The sequence below is a fragment of the Falco rusticolus genome, chromosome 1 (genome assembly GCF_015220075.1).
Source record: "Falco rusticolus isolate bFalRus1 chromosome 1, bFalRus1.pri, whole genome shotgun sequence".
Classification (NCBI taxonomy): domain Eukaryota; kingdom Metazoa; phylum Chordata; class Aves; order Falconiformes; family Falconidae; genus Falco; species Falco rusticolus.
Window position 1 is genome coordinate 115,154,063 of NC_051187.1, and position 25,708 is coordinate 115,179,770.

General features: G+C 45.6%; 3 protein-coding genes across 5 annotated transcripts in view; 2 read left to right on the forward strand and 1 right to left on the reverse strand.

Moving 5' to 3' along the window:
- MAML3 (mastermind like transcriptional coactivator 3) overlaps nt 1-8,853 on the forward strand; it is a 251,874-nt gene extending 243,021 nt beyond the window's left edge. Inside the window, exons 4-5 of one of the 2 annotated variants that reach the window (XM_037397463.1) lie at nt 1,214-1,301; nt 4,686-8,853. In XM_037397463.1, coding sequence (XP_037253360.1) covers nt 1,214-1,301; nt 4,686-5,665 — 1,068 coding nt within the window. In that variant the 3' untranslated portion in view covers nt 5,666-8,853. The remainder of the gene's footprint in view (nt 1-1,213; nt 1,302-4,685) is intronic. The other variant, XM_037397474.1, reaches the window with a different exon arrangement.
- Nucleotides 8,854-12,594: 3,741 nt separating this feature from the next.
- MGST2 (microsomal glutathione S-transferase 2) lies at nt 12,595-24,573 on the reverse strand. 2 transcript variants are annotated; one of them, XM_037397509.1, is made up of 5 exons: nt 24,281-24,560; nt 19,126-19,225; nt 17,854-17,924; nt 15,827-15,908; nt 12,595-13,100 (listed from the first exon to the last, which is right to left on the reverse strand). In XM_037397509.1, the coding sequence occupies exons 1-5, from the start codon at nt 24,336-24,338 to the stop codon at nt 12,968-12,970; spliced, it is 444 nt and encodes a 147-aa protein (XP_037253406.1). In that variant the 5' UTR covers nt 24,339-24,560; the 3' UTR covers nt 12,595-12,967. The 2 variants fall into 2 exon arrangements, with proteins under 2 accessions (XP_037253406.1, XP_037253416.1); XM_037397519.1 differs by lacking the exon at nt 12,595-13,100 and adding an exon at nt 13,107-14,979 and having other exon boundaries at nt 24,281-24,573.
- SETD7 (SET domain containing 7, histone lysine methyltransferase) overlaps nt 19,266-25,708 on the forward strand; it is a 53,122-nt gene continuing 46,679 nt past the window's right edge. Inside the window, exon 1 of the mRNA XM_037397488.1 lies at nt 19,266-22,968. Within this exon, the coding sequence (XP_037253385.1) occupies nt 22,937-22,968 (32 nt within the window). The 5' untranslated portion in view covers nt 19,266-22,936. The remainder of the gene's footprint in view (nt 22,969-25,708) is intronic.

Consider the following 25,708-nt stretch of genomic DNA (forward strand, 5'->3'; position numbering starts at 1 on the left):
GTCCTCCTGAGAAACAGAAAAATTCACCCCCAGTGAAGAGGAAGGATGCTCCTAGAAATATTCAGGATAAAGATGCATGAAGCAGTTCAGGGGTGAACAAGTGCAGAAGAGTGAGGATGCAGTCACGTTCGCCCATCGTGGATTAGGTCGATTCAACTGCATAAAGCTGAGAGCCAGTCGCTGTCTTGGCTGCTGGAGGCAAACCTGAAAGTGTTGAAAAACCACAAGGCTGAGGCTGTCAAGTGTGCTGGCATAGATGAAAAGTGACAAAGTCACAGTCCTCAGGCTCCTAGCTTTTGGGTGTTTTGTGCCTAACAAGGTTCCCTTTATCCTTTTGATGGTTTGTAACACACATTTATGAACACGGGGATTAGTACTTGCTCTTTCCAATCTTTGCCGTTCTCTTACCTTCGTTACACATCGTTGGGTTTGGACACAGTATTTGTACAGCTGCAGATGAAGCACCAGGACACGTCCTTTTAGTAAGTGCTTAGTCAAGTATACCCTAGGCTTTGAAAGCTCTGGTAAACACTCTTTGTTTTTATAATCAGCCCTGGATTCTGGTTTAGATGCATGAGTATTCATAGAAAATGATCACGGAGAAACAGTGTGGGCTGGATCAAGGGAGGGAGACATTTTGCAATCACCTGCTTCCCAACTATCATTCCCTGAAGCACAAGAGGAAATGTGCCTTAGTAGCCCTTTCTGTTTGGCTCGGGAATGGTCCTAGCCACAGTGCTCAGGTCAGGATGCAGTACTCCTTGCAGCAGTGTGGTTTAAGTGCAGAGGTGGAGGAAAGTCTTGTACCAGGAGCACAAACCTCTAGACTTTGGCAGGGCTGGCCGAAGGAAAGGGTGTGTGGCTACAGTTGCCCTCAGACATAAGTGGGCAAAGTTATTTTATATCCCTCCCTCTCCTTTCAGCTTGGAGACAGTTAAGGTCACACTGTAGAGGTCGGGATGAAGTGGTTGTTATTAAGGAGAGATGATGTTAGCCTCGATGCTTATTCCTTTTTGAACCAGAGAGTCTGTGTGCTGAGTAGCCCAAGTGCTCTCAGGAGGACTCTTCTAATGATTCTGCTTGTCTCTCCAGAACAGTTTGCTAGATAAGAAATGCTGCAGTTCTGCTGCAGTACTTTTGCCACCAGCCCCTTTCTCAGCTCGCTAATTAATTAATCATCTTTTTCTGCTTTCTTTCCCTCATTCATTTTCAGCAGTTGCAGCAGCAGTCACATTTGCCTCGGCAGCATCTGCAGCAACAGCGGAGCCCGTATCCGGTGCAACAGGTCAATCAGTTCCAAGGTAAAAGTCAAATTCTTTTTCCTGTATTGGAGCCGATATATGCTCCTGTAGCAGGCACATGAAAGTTCATGCATTTTATGAAGGCCAGGGTTTAAGCAGTGTGCCAAAACAGGAAGACAGGCTGTTGCATGCTTGCAAATACCACATCTTTTACCAAAGGGGAATGCCCAGGTTTGTGTATTTAGTTACATTTCTAATTTCCTTTCTGCTCCGCTCAGCAAAAGCTGCATTTTTAATTTGACATTTGTTTTGCCTCTTTGACATCTGGATTCTAGGATTTATCTTGTTTGCCACCACTCTCATTATGCTTTTTTTTTTTTTCCCCTCCATCTAGTGTCTCTCACTGTATCTTGGTTTTACACCTCTTCATTCCCCACTTTTTCCAATTTGATGAGCAGAGAATTTCACAGAGGTCATCCTTATCTAGAGAAGTGACTGACAGATGTCAGGTGTGGGAGACACAGTGAAATACCCAAGATGTAAATGGAGAGTTTTTAATTATCTCAAAAAAAGCAAGTGTTATTTCAATGTGCTTGCAGATAACTGAAGAATGTAAGTACAATCGTTTTGCTTTAGGAAAAGAAGTTAATTCTGAGCTTTTCAGCTGCAAAGCATCAGCTGAATGTCTTCACTAGCCATGGATTCTAAACGGACATGAAACGAACATGCACATGTGCTGTATATTCATGATCGTGTCATGTAACTGCAACAGAAAACAAGGGAGGCAAGTGTATTGTAGTTCTTGTATGCGGAAAGTGCACAGGCAGCCAGATCTTCTGCTTGTATATATCAGAGTGGCTTCTTCTAAGCACCTTCTCATTTTTATCTGTGGCAGCATAAATTCTGTATGAAACAATTCTTTTCTCCCAGCAATTCATTTGCAAAATCAAAATGTATGTGTGTGCACTGCCATACATTGAGATGCACATGTAAAATCTTTCTGCATTAATGGTTCTTTGAAACCTTGCCTTCATATGTATTATTTAAAAGAAATGGAGAAGAGAGTTTAGGCTAATCTGACAGAGCAAGGAATTAATTTTCATAAATGAGGTAATTTAAATATAAATATTTCACCATTTTTGTATCTAGTCACAAGACTGTAATCCAGTGCAGTAGGTTATGTGTAAATGAGACCAGAAGGTGGCCCAAAACCTTAAAATCTGTTGCATCTTTCTTTTAACTGCTCCTTGTCTGATCTCCTGTCTCTTAAGCTAAGCAGGGTAGTTAACAAAAGTAGTTTTTGAACCACTTGCTGGTAGTGACTCCATTGGAGGTTTTCAGCTGCTGTTTTCAATTTAAAAAAATAGCTAAAGATGCATTAAGTAAGTTTTTAATACTATCTGTGTCTTAAACACTTGCTGAAGTCATTGTAAAAAGAGACTGCTTCTAATCATGGAAGGAGGAGGTGATCTAAATTAAGAAAGATCAAGGGGACCCCGGTGCCGATCATTAAGAAGATGGTTTCATAGCACAGATAAAGTAAAAAGCTGCCACTACATTTGCCCTGTTCAGTTTAGAGCCAGATGGTCTCTCTTCATGCTACAAAATGTTTCATTTATCTGTATGTTGGAGCTAAAAGCATCCTTTAGAAGCTTGTCCTGCTGCAGCAAAAAGGAGATGTAGCCGTCCTCTGCATTATGTGCAAAACTATAGAAATGACATTTCCTTTATTCGTACCTATTCCTCATGGAAACCAAGCCAACGTGAATAACACAGCCCAGTGTTCTCTGTTCCCCACAGATGTTCAAGCATGTTGTCTGCCACTGAGGGACAACAGATAGGGATTGATTTAAGAACATTCAGATTTTGTCGTACAGTTCATGACTCTTAAAGCAACCATTTTATATTTATACCTTGCATTTAATAATGTTTGAGCTGGGAGTAATTGTGTGCCTTATACTCTTAGAGCTTCAGCTGCAGAGCATTGTGTTTAGTTCGGTATGGTGGCTGAAAACCACAGTAGACCCATGGCATAATCAGAGCTCTGGTAATTGTTTTTAAATAAAGATAGTAAATACAGAAGCATGTTGGCTTCCCAGAAATCGATAGCTCCCCCCACCCCTGAAAGGAAGACACAAGCATGGTTCAGTTATCTGCCACGGTGGGGAATTTAACAAGGTTAGGATTTTCTGGTTTCCCATCGCTGGCCTAAGGTGGAGTAAAATGTGCTTATAATGTCAATTCACTAATACACTCTCCCTGCTTTAAATGTCCCCAAAAAACAATTTTTCTTCTTTCCATAGACTTAATCCGTAACAATGCTATAGAAAATCCATTCATCTGTGCCTCCTGAGCTATTAAAAAATTGATTGGCCTTCTAAGCCTGACATGTCTTTCAAAAGTAAGCCTTGAAAATGGAAAATGGAGATATTCAAAAGAGAGCTTCAAATGGTAAACTGAAGTTCAGCTGCTTTGCTGCCATTGAAGAAGACGGGTGGAAGCTTTCTCATTTGCTTGCTACAAGCTGAATTAGGCTTATCTGAAGGAGATGAGTGCTACTGAACCACAGTGCATACACACCTTTGAAGTCTTAGGGAGTGGTTTTATTATTTTTTTTTTTTAACAGAGGAGGGTGCACATTGTCACTGGTCCTGGGGAAAAAAAAATACACACAAAAAGGAAGACTCACATTTGCTTTAGAAAGGGGACTTTGACTCTCAGGTCACTTCTTAAAAATTTAAGCTCTGATCCTAGTGAAGTAAGGAAAAGGCAGGCCTGTTTTAGCCCTGCAGCTTCTGTGGCTGTCTAGCTTAGGTACCTGGGAAGGTGGTTATCAGGGAGGCAACCATGGCTGTAATCACGCATCAGGCATGCAGTTGTGTCGCCTGGATTCTTCAAAAACCTGAAGCCATGAATACCTTGGGGTACGCATCCCAAAATTGTCATAATTGAGAATTACTTAGTGGGTAAATCATTGGCCTTTTAATCTTGCCAGCCTCGTTTTAGGCCTTAAGGGAAATTAGGCTGCTAGTCTCTATTGATGGTATTCTCTGCTGAACAGCGTCCCGCTTCACAAATCGAATCCATAACGTGATCGGCGATTCCTGTTTAGGGCAGCGCTTGAGCTGTGTGAACTGTCACCCTCAAGGAGAGGGGACTTGGCAGGTCGGGACAGAGGGTGCAGCCAGAGCGAGTTGGGGAACATACAATCTCTGAAACACAACAAACGTTAGGCAGCAAGCACATCTCCCCAGGATGGATAACCTTCTAGCTCACTGCTAACCTTCACATGAAACAATAATTTATTCGCTCAGAAAGCACAGCGATCTGAAATCTTACTGTGATGCAGAAGGCTCCTACAGGTTGTCTCTTATGCAAAGGAACGTTAGTTAAGATTTACAGGACTCTGATTTTTTTCCTTACCTTCCTCCCTTTTTGGTGTAGGTTCTCCCCAGGATATAGCAGCCGTGAGAAACCAAGCAGCACTCCAGAGCATGAGGACATCCCGAATGATGGCCCAGAATGCGAGCATGATGGCAATGGGTCCCTCCCAGAACCCGAGCACACTGCCCACGACCGCAGGCCAGTCAGACATGGGCATGGCTCCTTACAGCAACGCCTCTTCCAGCCAGCCGGGAATGTACAGTATGAGCACAGGGATGAGCCAAATGTTGCAGCACCCAAACCAAAGTGGCATGAACATGGCACATAACACAGGCCAGGGAACGAGGCAGACCGCCTCTGGACAAGCGGTGGGAATGGTCGGCAATTTTGGTCAGAACATGCTGGTAAACTCTGCTCTTCCCCAGCATCAGCAGCAGATGAAAGGACCCGTGGGCCAGGTCTTACCCAGGCCACAAGCACCACGACTTCAAAACCTGATGGGGACCGTCCCTCAAGGAACACAAAACTGGCAGCAGCGAGGCTTACAAGGTGTCCCCGGAAGGACTAGCGGTGAAATGGGGCCCTTCAACAACGGCACAACGTACCCGATGCAGGCTGGGCAGCCGCGGCTGTCCAAGCAACATTTCCCACAGACAGTTGTGGACACGGGTGGGACAGTAAGAGCCCTGAACCCAGCGATGGGGAGACAGTTGCTGCAGCCACTACCTGGGCAACAAGGAGCCAGCCAGGCCAGGCCGATGGTAATGCCTGCAATAAGCCAAGGGGTCCCTGCTATGTCTGGCTTTAGCCAGCCTCCAACGCAGCAAATGCCAGGTGGTAACTTTGCTCAGAGCAGCCAAGGCCAGGCCTACGAGAGGAATCCCACTCAGGACATATCCTACAACTACAGTAATGAAGGAGCAGGGGGGTCGTTCTCCAGTTTAGCAGAGGGCGCAGACCTTGTGGACTCCATCATTAAGAGCGGACCAGGGGATGAGTGGATACAAGAACTTGATGAGTTGTTTGGAAACCCCCAGTGAATGGGCTTGTATAGTCTGGAGCTTTGGTTGTTGCATTTGAAAAAAGAAGAGAGAGAGCTGGATGTTCTCCCCATCCTTGGATTGTTGTTTTTTTGTTCGAATTGGTTTAGTTTGGGGTTATTTTGTTTTCTTTTGTTTTTAATCGTGCAAACTAAGCTGATCTGTAGCCAACTTTGGAAGATTCAGGGGACGATGAAAACATCGGCATCCCAAGACTTCCACCAAGCAATCTCCGTTGTGTGGCAGCACCCGCTGTGGGGGTGGGGGGGATAGGGAGGGCAGAATGGGGAAACTGGAAAAGCCAGCTGATGCCTCTGGTTGGGAACTTTTGTTCCTTCCCCGCTGAAGTGAGGCTTCATTGCACAGTTGAGTGGCGCAGTCCCAGTATCTCCCACCTCTTGTAACTGCAATCGCTGCAACTCTCAGGGGAGCAGATGAAAACAGCCAGGAGTGAGCCTAAAGATGCCTGCGGGCGATCGCACGGGCCCTGGCCAGAAACGGGCTTAGCCCCAGGGGTAAGCGGGTCTCGCTGAGCCACGGCCAAACCCACAGGGCCAGCTCTGGGCTGTCACGAGGGATGTGCAGCACACACAGGACAAACCTAAACAGTCACAGGCAGGTCACCGTTTTCACCGCGGAGTGATAAAAATCCAATAGAAGTGTAGGAGAACATAAATTTGGCAGTGTGGTGAGGACAGTTTGATTAGGGGACTGCTGCTAGAGATGGCTTAGGTGGCAGGGTTAACTTAATGAGCTATTTAGTCCCCTTGGGACTTGCAGTAGCACTTCCCTGTCGGAGCACTTTGGTGTGGATCTGCTGCCTGGGGGTGCAGAACAGCAGCTTCAAACAGTGTTGAAGGGTGAAGAGGTACCAAAAGACATCAGCACAGGTCTTAAGTGGGGGTCTCTCTCTCTCCTTCCTCCCCAGTATGTTTTGAGTTCGCTTACTTCCCCTCCTATCCTTCAGTGGCAAGCAAGGTGAGCGACAACTGCCACAAAAGGGGCAGGCAGGCCAGGAGAAAACAGGCATGAGGAAATGTGCAGGCAGGGTTTGGCATGCAGAATGAGTTTCTCCTCTCCTCTTGAGAAGTGCAAGTTTGGCAAGTGATATTGCCCTGGCATGCCTGGGCTCTCGATGTGATGTTATACGCAACCTGATCTTCGGTTTTAAACAGATGTCTGTTCTAATCTCTCTGGTTTGCCGGGGTAAAATTCACTGCAGTATTTGAAGAACAGGAACCAGTGAAGGACTACTCGAAAGATCATTCATGGATGGGTAAAATAATTGATGTAGTTATTACAAACACAGGGTCTGCCCAAATAAGCTCTTAGGTAATAGCGATGCATCACTATCTCCACTGTGTGGACCGGTGCTGAGCAGCACTGTAATGAAGTTGTGATGCGTCTTGCACAATACTGAGATGCCAGCCGTTCTGAATGTCTGAAGCAGCAGTCCCCAAGCTGCATTCTGAGGCTGAGGTAAGCTGTCCTCCAAAACCTATCACCTTTTTAGTGTTTTCAGTTGAGAGCTGCTTATCAGGTTATATAGTGGTGCATAAAAAATGTTAACATGATCCACAATCCAAAAAGTTTGGGAACTTTTGGCCTAACGCTGGCCTTTGTGAGCCATAAGACGTGCTCTGCAGCGAAAGTGTCTCTAGTGTACAACTACCAGTACCAACTACCAATTACCTCCTTTTGCGCCGCTCTCCTTGGGCCCGACGATGCAAAGTGCTGAGCACTGAAATCCACGGGAGCTGAGGGGCTTGGCATTTTGCATTTTGAAGTCCTGCCTTTCCCTGTGGAGCACAGGTATGCATCGCATTAAGGAGTGGGAGCAAAATGGGCCTGGAACCATCTCGGCGCACCTTTACGGTTCCCTTTTGTGCAGTAATCCCTGGCAGGGCTTACCTGGACAGGGGAAGTATCTGTTTTATATGCTATAATGTGAGCAGGACTAGCTGCATTTTTAATATGGACTAGCTGGTCAAGGTGAGCTATCAATCCAGTTTGCCCTGACTGCTAAATTTTTAAAAAATGCTTTACTACATCTCTTTTAGCTAACCCCTTTTTAAAATACAGCACAAGGACCTCTGCCAGTTCCTACTGAAGACGATAGGGGTTTGCCTGTCTGCTGCTTCAGCCGGAGCCCGGTTGGGCCCTACTAATTCAGTGAAAGAGAGCACCAGCCAAAGTTTTCAGTCCATCTTGCGGGTAAGCGGCTCTTGGTAGGGCTAGCTGGGACAGAAGGGACAGGCAAACAGTGGGAGAAGTGGTACCCTGAAGGTAGGAGGGCATCGTGCGTGCGTGTGTGTCTGCGTGAGCGCGTGGGTGAGGGAGCGACGAGCTGCTGTGGCACGTACCTGTCCTGCCCTGTGTGACAGAGGTGCCAGGATGAGGAGGCAGCAAGCCCGCTCCATGGGGATGGCGCGGGGGACGGCGCTGGGGACGGCACAGCAGCGTTCCTTTCTTGGGAGCGAGTGGCCGAGGGTCGCCTGCCGACACAGAGCTGGGAAATGAGGGTTTAGATACACACGACCACCATGCAGCAGCCACGTGCAAATCCGTGTGCGTCAGGGAGGTACAGGCTTTGGGGAATAAATGGTGTTGAAGACTGAGTCTCTGTTGTCTTTATTAAGCTTCCTCCAAATACTCCGTACTGGGACCAAGTACTAGAGAGGTAGATTTTATTAGATTTGGGGTTGGTTTGTTTGGGTTTTTTTTTTTCCTTTCTTACTATGGTGCTGATGTATATGTAATGTTAAAAAAAAAAAAAAGTTATTTGTAAATATGTTTTTACAATTCTACAGATATCACTGGGTCTACTATCTGTAAAATATATACATATAAAAATATATATATATACTGTTTGTTTAAAATAGAGTATTTTTATTTCATTCCTTAACTCATCCTTACTGCAGTGGTATTGCACTTCAGATGACGTCTAATTACTAATTTGTACTGTATCCCTGACAGCAACTTGCTCCGTTCTATTCAGATTTTTCTAGTTTTCTGTTTTTATTTTGTACATTAAGCATTGCTTATTTCCTTTTAAGACCTGTACAGAGCTCTGAAAATGTAGAAAAAGACCTGATGTTAACATACCACTTTTAAAGAAAAAAACAAAACAAAACAAAACACAAAACAAAAGCAAAAAAGAACCAAATAAAAGATGGTTATCTGAGTCATATACCAGGCTGGTTTATAGGATCGTTTCTCGCCCCACTCCTGCGCCTCGGTGGGTGACCTTCCCGGGGGAGGAGGTGAACTGGGGCGTTACGGGGGGTATAGTCCATACCAGGCTGCCCCCCTTGCCCCACACTTGTTCAGCAGCCGGTAAGGTCCCTGCACCCCAGTTCGCCCCAGCAGGCACAGCGGAGCAGCTCCCCTGTGACAGCAGGGCCACAAGGTCACCGTGGTGGGCTGCTGCGGGGGGCAGTGCTTCCTCAGGTGGCTGCCTTGCCTGGGGGCCGCCGTGCCCCTACCCCGGAGCAAGGTGAGCTGCCGAAACTGCCTGTGCTCTGAGGTGAGGTCTGTGCCCAGGCATTTGGTTCGTAACTGGGGCGGTTAGAGGTGGCGGCTCCAAACTTACATATTTATTCTCTGTAGGGAGCAAAAGCAAGGAGTAGGGAAGTGCTTTCGGGGGAGGAACACGGTGGACAGCCCAGGGTGTAGGAGTCTGGTGGCTGGGGAAAGTGAGGCAGGGTGGAGGGAGGGAGATGCAGGGCTGGGTGTAGAAACTGGAAAGAAGACATGGGGAAACTGGGGAAGTGTGAAGATGCACACTTAGAGTAGTTCCTTGTAACCTACTAGTACTACAGTGTGAGAAGAACCGTGTTGTCAGAAGCCTTTTGGAAAGTGCATGTAGACTTGTTGAATTTATATGACCTGTTTAGGACGAACACGCGATGTAGCCTTCAAGGCTCGACACCGATTTCTCCGTGTTCCCAGCCTACCAGAGGCGTGGGGCATCAGGCACCGGACCTCTGCACAGCTTGCTGTTGGGGATGCCAGTGTGGCTTGGCTCCACACACAACCTTCAAGGTGAGGCGCCCCTTCTCTCCTTAACGCCAGTCCTCTCCTGTTTGGATGTGCAGAACAGGGTGCGAAGAAGGAGGCGGGCTCAGATCAGAGCAGCTTACCAGAGCTGCCCCTCAGCGTGTGCTGGCACAGGGCTTGCTGGGAAGATGCTCTCGGGAAGAGGCCCCCAGGTACCGACTGGCTCTGAAGCTGCAGCAGGGACCGTCATTGTTTCCGATCGTGACCAACATGAAGATTTGCATCGACTCACAGCGCGTGCTGAATGTGCAGCCTGATGCTGACTCCTCGAGCAGCAGGTAGGCAATGGTGTGGTTCTCACTAGGACTAAACTACGGACCCTGGCAGCATCCATCTGCTATAGGTGTGGTTTGGCCTTGATCCTAGATGAGTCAGTCTTTAGCACTTTTCAACGTTCTGCCCTGGCTTAGTGGGGAAAAAGCAGTGACTCAGAAGAGAGGTGGCATCCTCACCTCTAGGCCTGCTTCTGCCCTCTCGTTAGCTGGTGCAGATGCTAAAACGTTAGGTTCGTGTTTCTGCCCTGGCATTCTAGCTCTGTGCTGCTGGGTGACGCTTTGCAGCCTCACACCTACATTTTTTTGGCATGTGAAATTGTTCCTGAGCGACAGCAGCCTGTTCCTTTCTATGCAATGCAATGCAGTAGTAGATGGGCTATGGGAAGCTGTCTATAAACACGCCAGACCACCACAACAGGTCAGCTTGGAACGGAATAATGTCAGAGGCAAAGGCCTGTCTGAGCACAGGCAGCGACCTTTGGGCCTCCTCTAGTGTATTCCAAGCCTGTTACGTACTTTGGACCTTTGTCTTGGTTTTAATTCTGGTGGCAGCACATCCTGCTGCCCCTGACTGTCTGAAGGCGTCATGGGTGGGTGGATTTTCTGTCTTTCAGCCCGCAGAAGGAAAGTTAGTGGAAGAATTCCTGGTGGTTTCTGTGGTTGTTAAATCTGGCCCTGTCGTACCTTCTCTCTGGAGACAAGTGCCGGAGAGTTGCCCTTTCCACAGCTGTGTCAGCTCCAGCCTGCTCACCACCACAATCCATCCTTTCCCCCTCAGCAGCCGTTGCTGGACCCAAGTCTTGTACCTTTGTACTTGTGTCATTTTATTGTTTCAAATGCCATTTCAGCGTTTGCCACCTGCAGGCACTAAGCTGTGTCTTTTAATCACAAACTTAACTTCCACACGTGTCCACTTTTTTTGTATGAAAGGTTGTTATGAAGCTGATCCAACACTTGATTATTTTGTGGTCAGGTTATCAACCTCAGTACACCTTTAGAAATACCTTAAGCATGTTCATTATATAGGCCTGACCGAGCACCACTATTAACATGCAGTATTTTTGGCCAGATTATGTCTTCTGAGGCGTGACAAGGAAAATTTCTGCCTGCTGGCTCTAGCATGAGTATATTCAGTATTGCCTAAATAATTTGAATTATCAGGAGCTACCAAAATAGGCATGGCCTTGCTCCTCTGTTCTTCTACATAGCTTAAGCTGACCATCAGCATACTTTATGCTCTCAGTGGTAAGCCATGACTTTTCCCCTCTTTTAGCAGAAAACTGTTTTCATAGTCAGTTTGTTTTCCATTGTCATGATTCCCAGAGCTGAGGCCATGCTGGGACATTTTTCTAGTCTTTTCCACACCCCAACCATCTGTGCCTTGAAGGGAGAGACAACGCAGTAGACCCAATTCTTAGAAGAGCAAGCATCTGTGTCTCTTTTTTGGTGGTTTTTTTTTGTTTTTTTTGTCTGGGCTGGCTCTCCCTCTCACAAGTGCCACGTTGTGGGTACAGCCGTACAGCCTGTGCTCAAGAGGCTTTGTGTGAGGACTGGGATCTGCCTACTGGAGGGCCCCACTTCCACGAGAAGAGCGTTTGAGCACATGTTGAGCTGTAAATGTGTGTATATAACCAAAAGGTCTTCAGAAAAGTGTAGGGTTGTGTGCAGCTTTAAATGTTTTCCTGAAGAAAGCAGTGTTTCCATATATGCTTAAACGGCCTCCTGCAGTGGGATTGGATATACTTGGAAAATCGGGACCTCGCAGCAGCATATTGCATCAGTGTGTCTTTACATTTGTGCAGAATGAATGGCACTGCTGGGGGAAATGAAGAGGAGTGAAGGAAGACTACAGAGGCGTTGGCAAAGCTGAAGGACATCGGGTAAGATGGGCTGATGCTTGCAGTGTGCTTTGCCGATTGATTGGACACCAAGCAAAAATTAATTCCAACCCAAATACAAGAATAAATGCAGTTTATTATATTACAATATAATAAAGGAAAATAGCATGTGATATGATAAAAGGAAACAGTAGTACTTATTATGCACAATATGATAAAAGAGCAATAGGAGCAAAGTGTCGAAGCATTACTGCAAAGCGTTACAGAGACTAAGAAAAGGACACATCACCAGTTACCAATTTAACATCACCAGGCCCACCCTTTGGCTGGGAAGCCCCGTTGCAGCCGGCGGAGCCAGGAGTCTCTCAGTAACTGGGAAAATTCCTACACAGTGCATCCACCCGTAGGTGGGGCTTCTGGCCCAGTCCCACAGCTTGCCTGCCTTTATACTTGGTGAAAAAGAAAAATAGTTTACACACCTAGTGTATGTAAACTTTTAATTTTATGCTGAGTGCAGGCGTGCACTATCTCATGATTCGTAAGGTTCACACATTCCAGGGACGCTGGCCAGATGCCCGAGCACGGTGGAGTTACTGTCAGGACATAGCTGCACACAGTATTTATTGCCTGGATGGTCCTGCTTGTATCTGGCTTGTTCAGGGGGCTCCAGACAAACACCACCTGCTCATTAAAGTTGTCCTTGAGCTCCCTGAGCTCACTGTCCAAGTTAAATGATTCCTAATTAAAGACAAAAGACTTTTTCATAAGCAGTAATCAATTTAATAAATTTTCACCACACGGTGCCAGCTGCAACTACATTACTTAGTGAATTAATGCTTTTAGTTTTATGTCGTTTGTTTAGGGTTTACAGTACTGTACAGGAGAACAGAACATTTAATTGCAAATGCAGATGTGACATGACATTCTGTCTTACCGACTCTTTTTCAAGAGTGTAGGGAAAGGAGAAAGCGTAAACAGCTCAGGAAAAACATGCATTTTACATTGCAATGGGCTGTTAGTAAAGAGCTCTGATACTTTATTCACATGCAACTTATCATCCTTTTGGTGTTCAGGGAAAGCATCCATCTTACGTATTTGTTTTTTAAAAAAACAACCACCACAAACAGTCTTCAAAACAATTTACTCAGTTTCTTCATAATGCTGAAGTCTAGGTATTCATCCAGAAAGCTGTTAATAATCCCAGCTGCACCCAGGGTTATCAAGCAAGTTAGAATTATCAAATTCAAATAGAAACCTGTTAACCTAGAAGTGGAAAGCAGAAAAATACTGTTACAAGCTGTACATGGTGTGTTTACAGTGAAACTGCTGGTCCACGCCAGTTAAGAAGAGGTGTGTAGAATCAGAAAGGATCGTTGCTGTGATGCTACCTTGGGCTGTTTTGGTAATAAACCATCCCTGCGTGTGACTTTTGCTAGGGAGGAGAGATACTCCAAACATCCAGTCTATGGGAAAACTCTCCCCCAGTGTTTTCAGATATTCATGTGGAAGTTAGGAACTTGCTCCAGGATGAAGCTACTTCATCCCACGATATGAAGACCTGCAGGTAAAGCTGCAGACAAGCTTGAGCGCCTCACTGCCACTCTAGGTGTAGGAGTGGGGGAGAGAAGCCTTAGTTAGGGACGGGGGGAGAGGTGTGCGTGTGTCTTACATCCGCATCTGCTGGTCAGGTACTCCCCACTGAGCTGGGAGGTCTGCTAGGTCTGCTACGGGTTATCGCTTTGGCTTGGAGATGGATTTTTGGACTGGAGTGTCGACCCTAAAAACCCAGCCATTAGGGTACTTGCTGAGGATGGGAGAGGATCGGGTGATTTCATTTGTACAAAACTGAAAGCTCCCACAAGAGAGGCTGGGAGAGCGCTGCCGCTCTGACACACGGAGCGTGCTGTGCAGGCACAGGTGAGCGGGGCGCTTCCCCTCCCCGCACGCTCCTGGGGCTGCTCTCAGGTGCAGGCTCTGGTCCGACAGGCATATTCTGGGAGTTGCTGCTGGGCTGGACTCTGCCCGCAAAGCAAGCGATGGAAGGTCTCTTTGGGGAATCCCACTGTGTTAGCACTGGAGATAGATCCGAGGAGCTTGTCAGCCTTTGATTTATAGCTAGCCATCCCCGTCCCCGTGGGGGTTGAAAGGTTGGGTGCTCAGGCACCCTGGGAGTATGGGGAGCCTGAGAATCTCACTGGAGCCTAGAGATGTAAGCAGCCTTTCTGGGTGTGCCACATCTAGACACAGGTTTGAAAATGGTGAAGTACAAGATTTTCCCGGTTTTGGGAAAGCATGAAGAAAGTCTTTAGCTTAGCCCTTTAAGTATCTGTTAGAGCCAGCTGGAGGGAAAAGCAAAGGATACAGCTCACTTGCAAAGGCCTCTCCAGCACAGAAACCAAGTAGAAGGTGCATGTTCCTGTTGCGCTCTTAAGAACCCCTGCCGTGGCAAACCCGAACTGCAATTCCTGTAGGCAAGCGCACGAGTGTGTGTGGTAACCAGCTCTTTGCGCACAGGGACCGGGTTTGTCTTTGTCACTAGCAGGGCTGTGGTCAGTGATTACAGCTGGGAATCAGCGCGACTCTTGCCAGCAGGGCTGCTGGAGGCTCGCGCTGTGTTTAGGGGCCGGGTTCCGCACGCTTGACTTGTGCTGACCTGTTGCTAGCTGAAGCGCCTGCTGGAGGTTAGCACCCGGCAGGCACTCCAGCAAAGCCCTTCTGCAGGGCTGCCAGGCTGGCTCTCGGCACCCTCTGCTTGATGCAAGGAAATCAGAGTCTCGCCAGAGCGTAAAGCTCTAACAGCGAGGCCAGCCCCTGTTGTTAGACTTCCCAGAGAGGCTGAACCTATTCAGTCTAAGAGTACTGAAGTAAAGCACGGGAAAGATTTCTTGAACGAAGGTCTTTTTAGTTTGTTGATTAAGGAAAAGCCTTTTATGCTGTGCTTGTCTATTTATTGACACGGGTTTGCCCCCCAAACTTCCTTAGTAGTTGCTAGTCTTCTGGCTGGTGTTCGTTGCGTCATTTAAATTACTGCATCTCTGCCTGGGAGATATAAAATTATCTCCATATATTTGCTCTGGGAAACACAGCCTCTCCCTTCTCTTGATCAACAGCTCTTCCAAAGAGGATGAAGGATTGGCGGAGACTGCAGTGAAGGAGAATGGTAACGCCGATATACAAGCTATGGAAAATAGCCCTGTAGTACAGTCTTTTGCTGCTGTCTTTTGTTTTGTTTCTTCCTCTAGAAACGTACATCGCAGGTCTTTTGATCTTATGACAAGCACATATCATGCTATTTTCTTTTTATGACTGGCAATCTGTGCTGGAAGAGGAGCCTTAGGTCAGGACCCAGAAGACAGCGCAGTGGCTTCAGTGAAACAAGGAATAAACTGTGTGTTTGAGTGCCTATAGCGGAGCGGTGTTTTGCCAGCCTGCATGTTTGTTGAAGCAAAATCCATGTTACAAGCTGTGCACTTAACATTCATTAACGTGTGCTTATCTGAAGCTGTGTTCTTTTATCTGTTTGGTGAAAGTTCATCAGCCTACAAGGCCAGATTTGCTCCGTTCCTTTAGTGCATTTTGTACAGCTGGAGTAAAGGTCTTAATGTGACATACTGAGGGCAAATGAAAACAGCAGCTGGGCAGGCACACTGCAAGCCTCGCCCGAGCAGTCTCCCCATCCTACAGCAGTCCTGAGCTGCAAAATTGTGCTGCTGTTTTCAGGCCTCTCCGAATCAGGTTGCAAATATGCTCAGTACAAAGCAGGCACCCACAAGGTGGGCAGCAAACTTTTTCTTTCTTTCTTGTAGCACGTGCCCGTCTTAGCCGAGGCTCCTACCCTAACAGCCAGCCCTCTGCCCTGACCTCTTGCTGACACTTCACACACGTTGCATTCAGTTACAGTCCCTTTTCACCACCAGCCCCTGGCTCTCAGCCCAGCTTCAGACCACAGCCTGGGGCTTCGAATGTGCATCCAGTCGGTAACTCCTTACCTTCCTTTCACAGACTGTACGTAACCGTGGAAGTACTTGTAGCGGGCAAACACGTACAACACACCCAGAAAGGAAGCTAATTCTAGGAAAGAAAAGATTAATAGAGAGGGTAAAAAAAAAAAAAAAACAAAACAAAAACCAAAAAACAAAAAACCAGAAAACTAAAATATTAGGATTGTAGACAGTTAACCACTTTAGTTTATGTTTCCTGGTTGTATAGCTCTGGGCATTTTCATAGCTAGCCATACCCTGGGAAGTTATATTGAGAAAGAATGATTCCAAAGAGATAAATGGATTCTTAAACATTCACTATACGATGCCCTTGATGTGGGTTTACAGATAGGGGTGGGCATAGGACTGTGCAAAAAAAATACAAAAGCCTTCCCTGAAAAGGAGATCTCAAGAACTGATGGGAACCTGTGGCCCCACCCCCGCTTGGTGGCTATCCCAGAGGCAGGATAGTGGGCTGGAGCACTGTGGCTTGACCCAGTGCTGTCATTTTGTATTTTTATGGCCATTCATGCTAAAAAGGAGTGTTTGTTTTGGAAAGAGAATCTTATTTATGTTGTTAATAACCTGCTTTGCATTTATATGGCAGCTTTTATCCAAGGACATGAGAGAAAGCTGTAGTGAAGTTAGCTTTCTGACCTCCCTGTGGGAAGAGTATAAAGTCACCTCCATTTGATAGATGGAGCAGGGTGCGTAGGTCAGTCGTATTACCCAGGACTAAGCAGTGCTAGTTAATTTTCTGTTCTTTCAAACCATGCGGGTGAGTGTTACAGAGGACAGCTTTTACTGTGTTCTGGATTAACTCGTGTAAACATACCTATGGGAGATACTCTGCTGAAAAAAATGACTTGAAGGGGAGGTTAACATAATCTGTCTTCTCTTACATGTGAGAGCAGTTGTCTGTACTGTGGGTTGGCAGCTGTGATCTTCCTTGATTCAATCATCTGTCTATGAGCACGTGCAATATTTCATATCTAGTTTGGTACATGATGCTACTTAGGATTTACATTGGATTTGCAGTGGAGACGGGACTCTGACTATAAGAGATCCCCAAAACAAAATGACTGTTTCGGGGCAGACATAGAAAATGGAGAAGTGAGCTAGTCGTTCGGGAAGAGGAGGGTAGTGGGCATGAGCTAGTTACCCTTTCACCAGCCCACAGACCTTGTGCTTCTAAAACATCAGCTGGGGAAGGGTTAATAAAGCAAAATGCAAAAGTTGGGCCCTGTCACAAGTTCTAGCTCTACAAGAGCCCACTCCATCACTGTTAGGGGTAACATGGTCCAGCCTTGGAAAGTCCAGCAGTGTGAGAGGTATGAAAGCTCCAGGGTGTCTGAGTTCAGAACACTTGGCTAGAAAATGGCCCCCTGCCAGGTGCCTCAGAAAATGTAATGGGTGCTCAGGAGTCCCTGCTGCTCCCCTGAAGTACAATTTCTATGGCTGGACATGCCACTGTTAAGGCTGCGCTTCAGTGCTCGGTGCTGTGTCCCGGAACAAACAAATGAGTCATAGCCCCGTGGTGGTGTCACTCATCTGGGATGTAAAAAAACCAAAGGTTTGCTGGTTTGAGCTCCGTCTCCATCAGCCAGGGGTCCAGCCACAGGGATGAGTGCTCTGACCTGAGTCTTTTCAGGCTGCCTTGTCCCCAGGGACAACAGCTATGCTTGATGTTTTGTGAGAATTGTCCCATAATGTGCAAATAATTGTTAGTGGGAAGCATCTGGGAGCTGCTTTTCTGAATGATTCACCCTGAAAATCCACGAGATGTATGATAAATGTGCCATGCAACTGGCTCCTTGGTGTGCAGAGAGAAGTGGAAGCCGGTGGGGCTAGGTGAAATGCCACAGCTAAGTGGGGATTTCAGTGTCACCAAGCATTCTTCTAGGAAGGCCACGCTAAGGTAATGCAATTAAAAGAAGGGAAAAAGATGTCTGCAGTCATTTACCTCCTGATAAAACTAAAGGGGTTTAAAAAGTTACCTAAAAATTCAGTCCACGATAAAACCAAAAAGTGTTTACCTTGATTAAAAAACCATCCTGCAGTCCAGAGGACAGTCAGGAATATTGGGTAAAACTCCACACAGTTTTGTCTGCAGAATAAATATGAAAGAACGTTAGTCTGGAAAGGAAAAGAACTATGGGCAGGATTTTCAAGGAGAATCGGCTTTGGTCTCGTTTTGTTGTCACTAAAGTGAACGCTATCGAGTCCAGTGAGAGCATGGGCCAGCCAGCATTAGGCACTCTTAAAAATTCTCTTCTTGGTAATCTCAAATACAAACTATTTAAAATATTTTCCTGGTATTTAAATTTAGAGAAGGATCTGCATTCTAACTACATGGAAAATAATCCCAAGCCACATGCCTGTGCAGCAGAGGCAGGCAGGAATTCTAGCACATGGATGTGCTGTTAATCACTTGCCCCCATGCTCGGTGTGGGTCAGCGTTCCCCAGGCTGCAAGGGGAAGCACCGAGCTGTGCACAGGCGGCTTGGATTGCTCTGCCCAGGCCAACTGCCTTGATGAGCACCATCAGGCACACACAGCACACGATAGCTCTTCTTATGGCGAGGACCGTAACACTTCGATTTGTGGACATCTTTGGTTTTCCCCCCAAGATTCTGTTGGGATATCTTTTCTTGGTTGTCCTGAATGGATTTCTTTTTAACAAATTAGGCAACCTTCTATAGCTCATATATTCTGTTATCTAATATGTTTTCTGATGTATTCTATGTCTCGTTATTGTTATCCACTACAACTACAGTTACAGCAGGTGGGATTGTTTGAAATAAACAGTTTTGCATAGGGTCCTTAGCTAACCACAGACCGAAGACCGTTAGGAAAATGAAATCTTCTTAGACAGGCCATTCCACCATGGCCCACTGGGAAGACAGAGGTTTTCTGTGCTCTTGCTTTCCACGTGTTTGACGTTAACTACAGTCCAAGAACCGACAGCACAGCTTGCTAGATCCAGAACATCCGAATTCTCTAAATTGCGATCAATTAGCTCTCAACCCCTACTTAGGTTTGGGCAATCTGATTGCCTAGTTTGATCAGAGTTTGAGTAGTGACTGTTTAAACTGAGCTGAACTTACCCCGTTATTATTTAAGTAACAGCCAAAGCATTTGAAAAGTGATCTGTTCATCATGTTTCTTTTTTTTTTCTTTTTTTTTTCTTTTTTTTTTTTTGAGCGATGGATGCAAAGAGAAGGTAATGTTTCTAAGGTAATGTTTTCGCTTCTCTTCTGGACTGAATTGTTATTCAATGCCACCATCTTAATGATCTCCAGACTTACTGTGCACGAAATGTTCTGTCAAACTCTGGAGCCCCAGTGACAGCGGGGGGCATGACCTTGTGCTTCATTCTTGATTTCCCCACCAGCCAAGCAAAATGACCTGCAAGCAAAAATAAGGGCTCACAAATTACACAGTCCCTCGCTTCAGTTGCATCCCTGCAACTGTAATATTTTTACAACTGCATCAGTAATATTTTTAATAGAGATCGTTGTTCTTCAGCTCTTTCCATTTTGTTTGACATAGAGACCAATATTAGATAACCTAGCTTTTCCTTACAGAAGTTTAGATCTTATCTTCACAAGTGACACTCATGAGGAAGGGGGAAATTGCTGTTTCCGAAATATACGCATTCTCTTTTTGCATTTGCTACACTGGCTATGGTTTAAGTATCCTTCTGCCTCACCTGAATCCCAGAACAACACAGCTCAGGAGCAGCCCAGTCACACCACAGCGGCAGCGCACTGCCTGAGCAGTATCTCAGCAACCAAATTGCACTGGTGGAGGTCGCTTCCCTTCCATACGTTTGAATAGCATATGGTCGTTTTGGTTTAGTGACACTAAGAGCTGTGATGCTTTGAAGTGTAGGTCAGCATTACAGACTTTGGAAATAAAAATCTGGTAGCCACCTTTTTAAAGTTAATTGCCCGTATCATATAGCGCATGCTTTTCCATCTGCTGTTATTTTCTCAGACTCTCAAAATTCAGTATGTTGGAAAGAGTGGAGAGCTGCAACTGGGGAGGCTGGAGCCTGTTCCCTGCTCTCCACCCCACCTGCTGGAGAGCTAGCTGTTGAAAGACCTATGCTGTTTCTGCCTCCACTGATTGGAGTTGATAGTACTTACCCATCTTGTAAAAAGCATTTTTTAGAACAGATGCAGTGCCGTGAGCAGGATAGGTTACTTACTGTACAGGGACTAAGTATTGGTTGCTTATCAGAAACCCCCAAACCAATCAAAGACTATCTCTGCGCTTCTCAACTGTATTTCTAGGATCACTTCTGACATGTATACGTATACCTCATTTTACTGATACCCTCCTTGTGGAAGTCTCCCCCTGAAAGTTGAACAGAAGCTGACAAGGACACAAGGCAATACACAGACAGCGTTTTTCTGTATGTAGCACAGCTACTGGGCATCACCCTGTTTGACTTTAAAACTCCCTGAGCACTTGGGGTTATTCTTCTGGCCATGTCATAGCCACCCTGCATGAGAAGCTTGCTAGCTGCCTTGTACCAAAACTTTACCTGGGTCCAGAATCCAGGCAGCCACCTGAGTTCACTAAGAAGGCTTGGCTAAGGGGGAAGGCCGGAGCATACCTTCTGTCCTCCCTTCTGGGAGTGGTGGCATTAAAATATGGCTAGAGATACCACCGGTGCTGCCCTGTGCCCCTCTTATCTTAGCCTTGCGGCCAAAGCCTTTTCCTAAAAAAGTGTTTTCCCAGCCGTCTTCTCCCCATATAAGTAATTACGGGCTGTGTTCAAGTGACCTCTTAACCTTTCTCTCCAGAGACTAGTCACAGCATCTCAGCTACCTCTCTGTAAGGCGGGTTTGCAGGACCTTGCATTGTATTTACATCCAGCAAGACCTCCTCCACTCCCACCCATGTATCTCTTGTTATGCCTGGAGATTCACGTGCTATTTGCCAGCTTGCAGCCTTTTCAGAAGGGGAGAATGGCAGCAGGGAGGAGGGTTTAGGGAACATGCCTCAGGGAGACTGAAACTCACAGAAGCACAAGAATTACCTCTGAGAAATATTTTCCTGGAAAACTTAACTGGAAAGTTGCTTTTTAACTTCTGTTGCCCTCAGAATGATCTATTTTATATGACAAACGAGACATGCTGGCAAATCCTGCCTGGCTTATCAGTCAAAGTAGTAGCTGAGCCATGCTGTGGTTTGTGCAATGGTGTTTTTAGCCAGCTGTGTGTTCCTTGGGCCCCACTGAGCCATGCAATGCTTGCAGCCAGTCTGGGACCGGGTTTTTTCTACTGGGGAACTAAGGCAAGCCAAGGTGGCTCATTGCATCCACATCAGTTGAAAAAAGGCCTTGAACGGATGCTGGACAAAATAAACTTACTGGAGGGAATAAGAAGATGAAGGCACTGTAGGGGCCAAATCATTCGTGTTTGTTCGGTACAGCTAACCAAAGCAAATCGTCAAGGCCATGGTATGACCCCGGCCCCAGCTGCAATGCGGTTTTCCCTTGGTATTGCTTGGCCAGCAAGGCTCTGGTTGGAGGGGCAGGGTTTGCACATGGGGGACAGGCTAACCATGCACAGAAACTGCTTGTGATAGTACGGCAGTACGGCCGACCGTCATAAAATCCGCTTCTTTAGTGGCTTCCACTGCGACTGATGGGAAGTTTGCTTCAGTTAGGGACAAGCGGTCTTTTACATGCCAATGAAAACCAAGCAACCAAGCTGTGGCACTGCATAAGGGGAGAACTACAGTCATGTACGTCACCCTAAAAGAAAAAGTGAGCCCGGTGTGCAGAACAAGACAGGTGTGAACCAGGGATTTGAAAAGAGCTCAGGAGAGGAATAATTACTGTGTTTTTTGGTTAACTGCATAGGACTTGCCTTTTAGTTCCTTTCTGGTGAATGGGAAGTAATGATGTAATGCCGAATTTTAAGTTCTGTGATTATAGTTTTACATGGGCTAAAGTAAATAATAAAGCAATGGGAGAGCTCTTCTGCCCTACGCACTGGAGGGGCTGTCGGGAGGACTGCAGAAAGCATTGCAGCAGGAGTAAGTAAAGATTTTCATAGCTTTTTCTTCCCCCTGTATCAAATTGTTCAATTCTAGCAGGCTAAATTACATGACTGAGGTAGTTACAAAGTACGTTTGACTGCCTTTGTTTGCTTTTTCTTTTTGCTTTCATCTTTAGGTGGCATTTATGGTTACTGAGTTAATACCTTTACTCCGAAAATATGGGACAAAGCAGGCTTTCAAGGAATATTACTCCCAAACATTTTATATGTGTTAAAAAGCCTGTAGAGAAGCTGCTACCTGTACCACAGTGTATGATAGTGCATGTTCATTTGCATGGCCTGGCCTAACATACTTTAAAAAAAAACAACAAACTTTGAAAATAATTTCTTGCTGGGTCCTGGAGTTACTAAGAGTGATTTTAAAAGCTGCTAGTTCATAGAAATGCTTCAAAATGGAGGAGTCGTGGGACTCCTGTCTTCCCTGTTCTCTCCTATATGAATCACTAGGATTCATTCTGTCCTTTGGTTGGATTCCCTTGTTTTCCCATCAGTCTGCGAAACGCTAATCTCTCAAGCAAATCTCAGCTGCTTAAAACTGGATTCATGACTGGAAACCGCTTCCCGCATTGTTTCTGCTTTTTCTTTCTACCCTAGAGCATTTCTTGCACAGCTTAATCTTCACCTGACCTGATTCTTCCAATAACTGGCGGTTCTGAGACCCCGATTCTTGTACCTCTGATGACTGTGAAGTGAAACCTGACTTCCAGCACTGCCTCAGGGGGGTCCTGTCGCCCATTAGCACCTTCGCAACTCATGGCCGGAGGTTCAGCAGAATAAACGGGAGGGTGAGCACCAACAAACAGGAGTGCTGCCTGTGCGGGGTGTATTTTGTTCACAGCAAGCGGTCACACGCTGGGTGACTCCCCTGGCATGAGCCAGGCACGTGCTTGCGGTGCTCGTTTCACGACGTTCATTTGAACTCCCACAAATTAATCTGTGCAGGTTTACCCATGCTAGAAAGCCTGCTGAAAGTAAGCCAAGTTGTGATGATTTAAATCAGATCAGCAGACCGGATTCTTACACAGGTTTCTCTTTGGTCTTGATGTCAGACTGCCAGTGGAAATTAAAACCCAGGTTATCTTGTCTTTTCTGTGATTTTTAACTAAGATTAACTAATACGGATTAACCGTCACAAGGAAAACCAGGTAGGTACTTTCCTCCTCCCTTCACAGTTTCACTATCTGTAAAATTCCTTGAGTTTTCAAACTGCAGTAATTTTTCCAGGTAATGTTTGTTTCTTTCTTTTTAATCCTTCACACCTTTATGTTAAAAATCAAGGCAGGCAAGCTGAGCTTTCACAGAAGTTGATGATAAATATTGCCACCAGTTAGAAATGCACTGTGAAGTTCACAAGGGTATGTTGTAGTTGATCTGCTGACAGAAAAAGAGAATGTAAATTTTAGGTGCTTTTTATTTGCCTTCTGTTGTTTTGGCTTTTTTTAACCTGGAAGGGTCACGTTCTCAAGGGTTCTTTTTTCTGCTGGGTACAAATGTTATTTCAGTAGTTGAAGCTTTGAGAACAAATGAAAAATCAAACCGCATGGATAGTTTGCTAGATAAGTTGGCAGTGCTACAGATACTTGGAAAAAAAAAAAGGTAGAGTAATTATTTTTAACTTGCTCTTAATTTCATGTTAGTGTAGCACAACTGCATGCATCTTGCTTCCTAGTGTAAATACAACTATATGAATCAATTTATTTCTAAGAAAATAACAACAAACATTAAAAATGCTATGGCAGTCTTAGACTGATAAAGCAAAAAGAGCGTCTCAGACTTGCCCACTTCTTTCTCTAGTCCTTGATTCTCAGAGGCGTGTCAGCAGGGGATAAAATCAATCCGTTTAGATCTTAAAGAAATGTAACAGTGAAGACATAATATGGAATAATTTATGTTATTGCTGCTGGGTGTAAAGGTTTGCTTTCTTCTTTCATTTCAGATACTTAGTATTATATCTCTATTTCAGGAAACAGTTTTTACAGCACTTTCAAGCCAGCTTTGGTGTATTTGATTTCACGAATTTACTCTCACTGTTGAGGTTTTCAGTTCTATAGGTGCCTAAATAAGATTCAAAACCGAGACACAGTGTGGCTTTGGGGTAACTTTACAGCTAGTTATGAGCTCTCACAGTAGTATGATTCCAAAAGTCAGCAAACAAAATAGAATTGAAAACAGATTAGTTTCTCCCACCAGGAAAAGTAATCTGTCCCGCTGAGCCAGCTCCCTCTCAGACTACAGAGAGGGTAAACAATGCTCCGACAGGAAAAATCTTGGGAGTTCTCAGAAATTAAAGTTACAGAGCAGCCAGTTTATCATAAAATAATTTCCAGTACTTCAGAACCGGTGGAAACCTCCCCAAGTCCCAACCACGCAACCCCAAAGATCTTACATTGCTGGAAGGCAGAAAGAAGAGAGACAGCCGCAAGCAAAGCTGAATCACCAGCCATGTTCCCAGCAGCTTCCGCGTGCGAGCAGGACGTGAGTAGAGACCTTCAGTGAGCAATAAGGAAAACAACAGGTGGGGCAATTATAGTGCTTTTCAGCATTGTAACAAAGGTCTGCCCTGGAAATTAAACCGCGTAACTTTTTAAAACAAGATTGCAAAATTAGGGCCATTTTTCATTCCTGGAAAAGTTCAAATGCAGTCAGCCAGCCCTGCCTGCTTCTTGCCTGTGTGAAAGCACAGAGGGAGCAAAACAAGCCTCTCCTGCCTCTGCGGATTCAGCTGTTCTTTTGTGTCTTAGATTTCAGTTGCGATCTCTTTGGGGGCGAAGGCGTTTTGTTCCGTGTTTGCACAGGGTCTGGCGTGGCAAGGTCTGCGTCCATCACTAGCAGTGCCACTCGAAAGCAGCAGGTGCAGGAGATGCACGGGGGGGGAGCGGAGCTTTGTGCTGCCCCTACACTTGATCTATGGGTTTTGCCAAACGTGAACAACTTGGGCTCTGACAGGTGGCGTGACAGCCACTTTGCAAGCAGTCAGCATCCAGAAAGGAATTGTTCAGGGTAGTTCAAAGAGTAAAACAACTGAGGAAAAAAAAGAAATATCCCCCTTTACCGCCTGGCGTACACTTCCTATAGCTTATGCCTAGTCCTAAAACTGGAAGAAATTCTCTCAAGGAACATTTTTTCATCAGCTAGCCCTGACTAACAGGAAGCTTAATGTCTTTAGCCTTTATGATCCCCTAAGACCACTGGAACAAAACCAGTGTAATGTTTGTTGTGACTCCAGGATTATCTATCCACTTTGCCTCCAGCTTATGTTAAAGTAGGGTATTTCACCAACTTCAGTCAAATTTGCTAATTTTAAAGGCTAACATAAAAAGGACTTTGAATCAGCTATTTTACCTTGCCAATTTTTAGAAGGTTATTTCTTGGGTATTAATTCAGTACATAGTTGTTTCTAAAAATCAGAAGATAGATACACTGTAATAACAGTAGTCGGTTATTTGAAATTAGTAACTCTTTAATTGCTGATTTATGCGCTTTAATTGCAGTTCTCTTTGTAGTGTGGGTTGGCTTTCTGGCCAGACAGTCTCTCTATGACTTTAGGGACTGGCTCAGAAGTGTTCAAGCACTGTCACCCTGCTGATATAGGGAAATGAAGTAAAACTCTGACAGAACCTAAAACCACAAGGGCTATACATTTTAAGGCCAGCTGACGTTGAACTACGGGTGGTTTTTTTTACTTCATTCAAAGGGTGTGAATTTCAAAATGGCAGTGGACACGCAAAATCCAGCAAAGACTGACAAAAGTAGACGGGAATAGAATTTAGGGCAGGGGATTAAATCCACAGAAATATATAAGTTGCATGTCCAT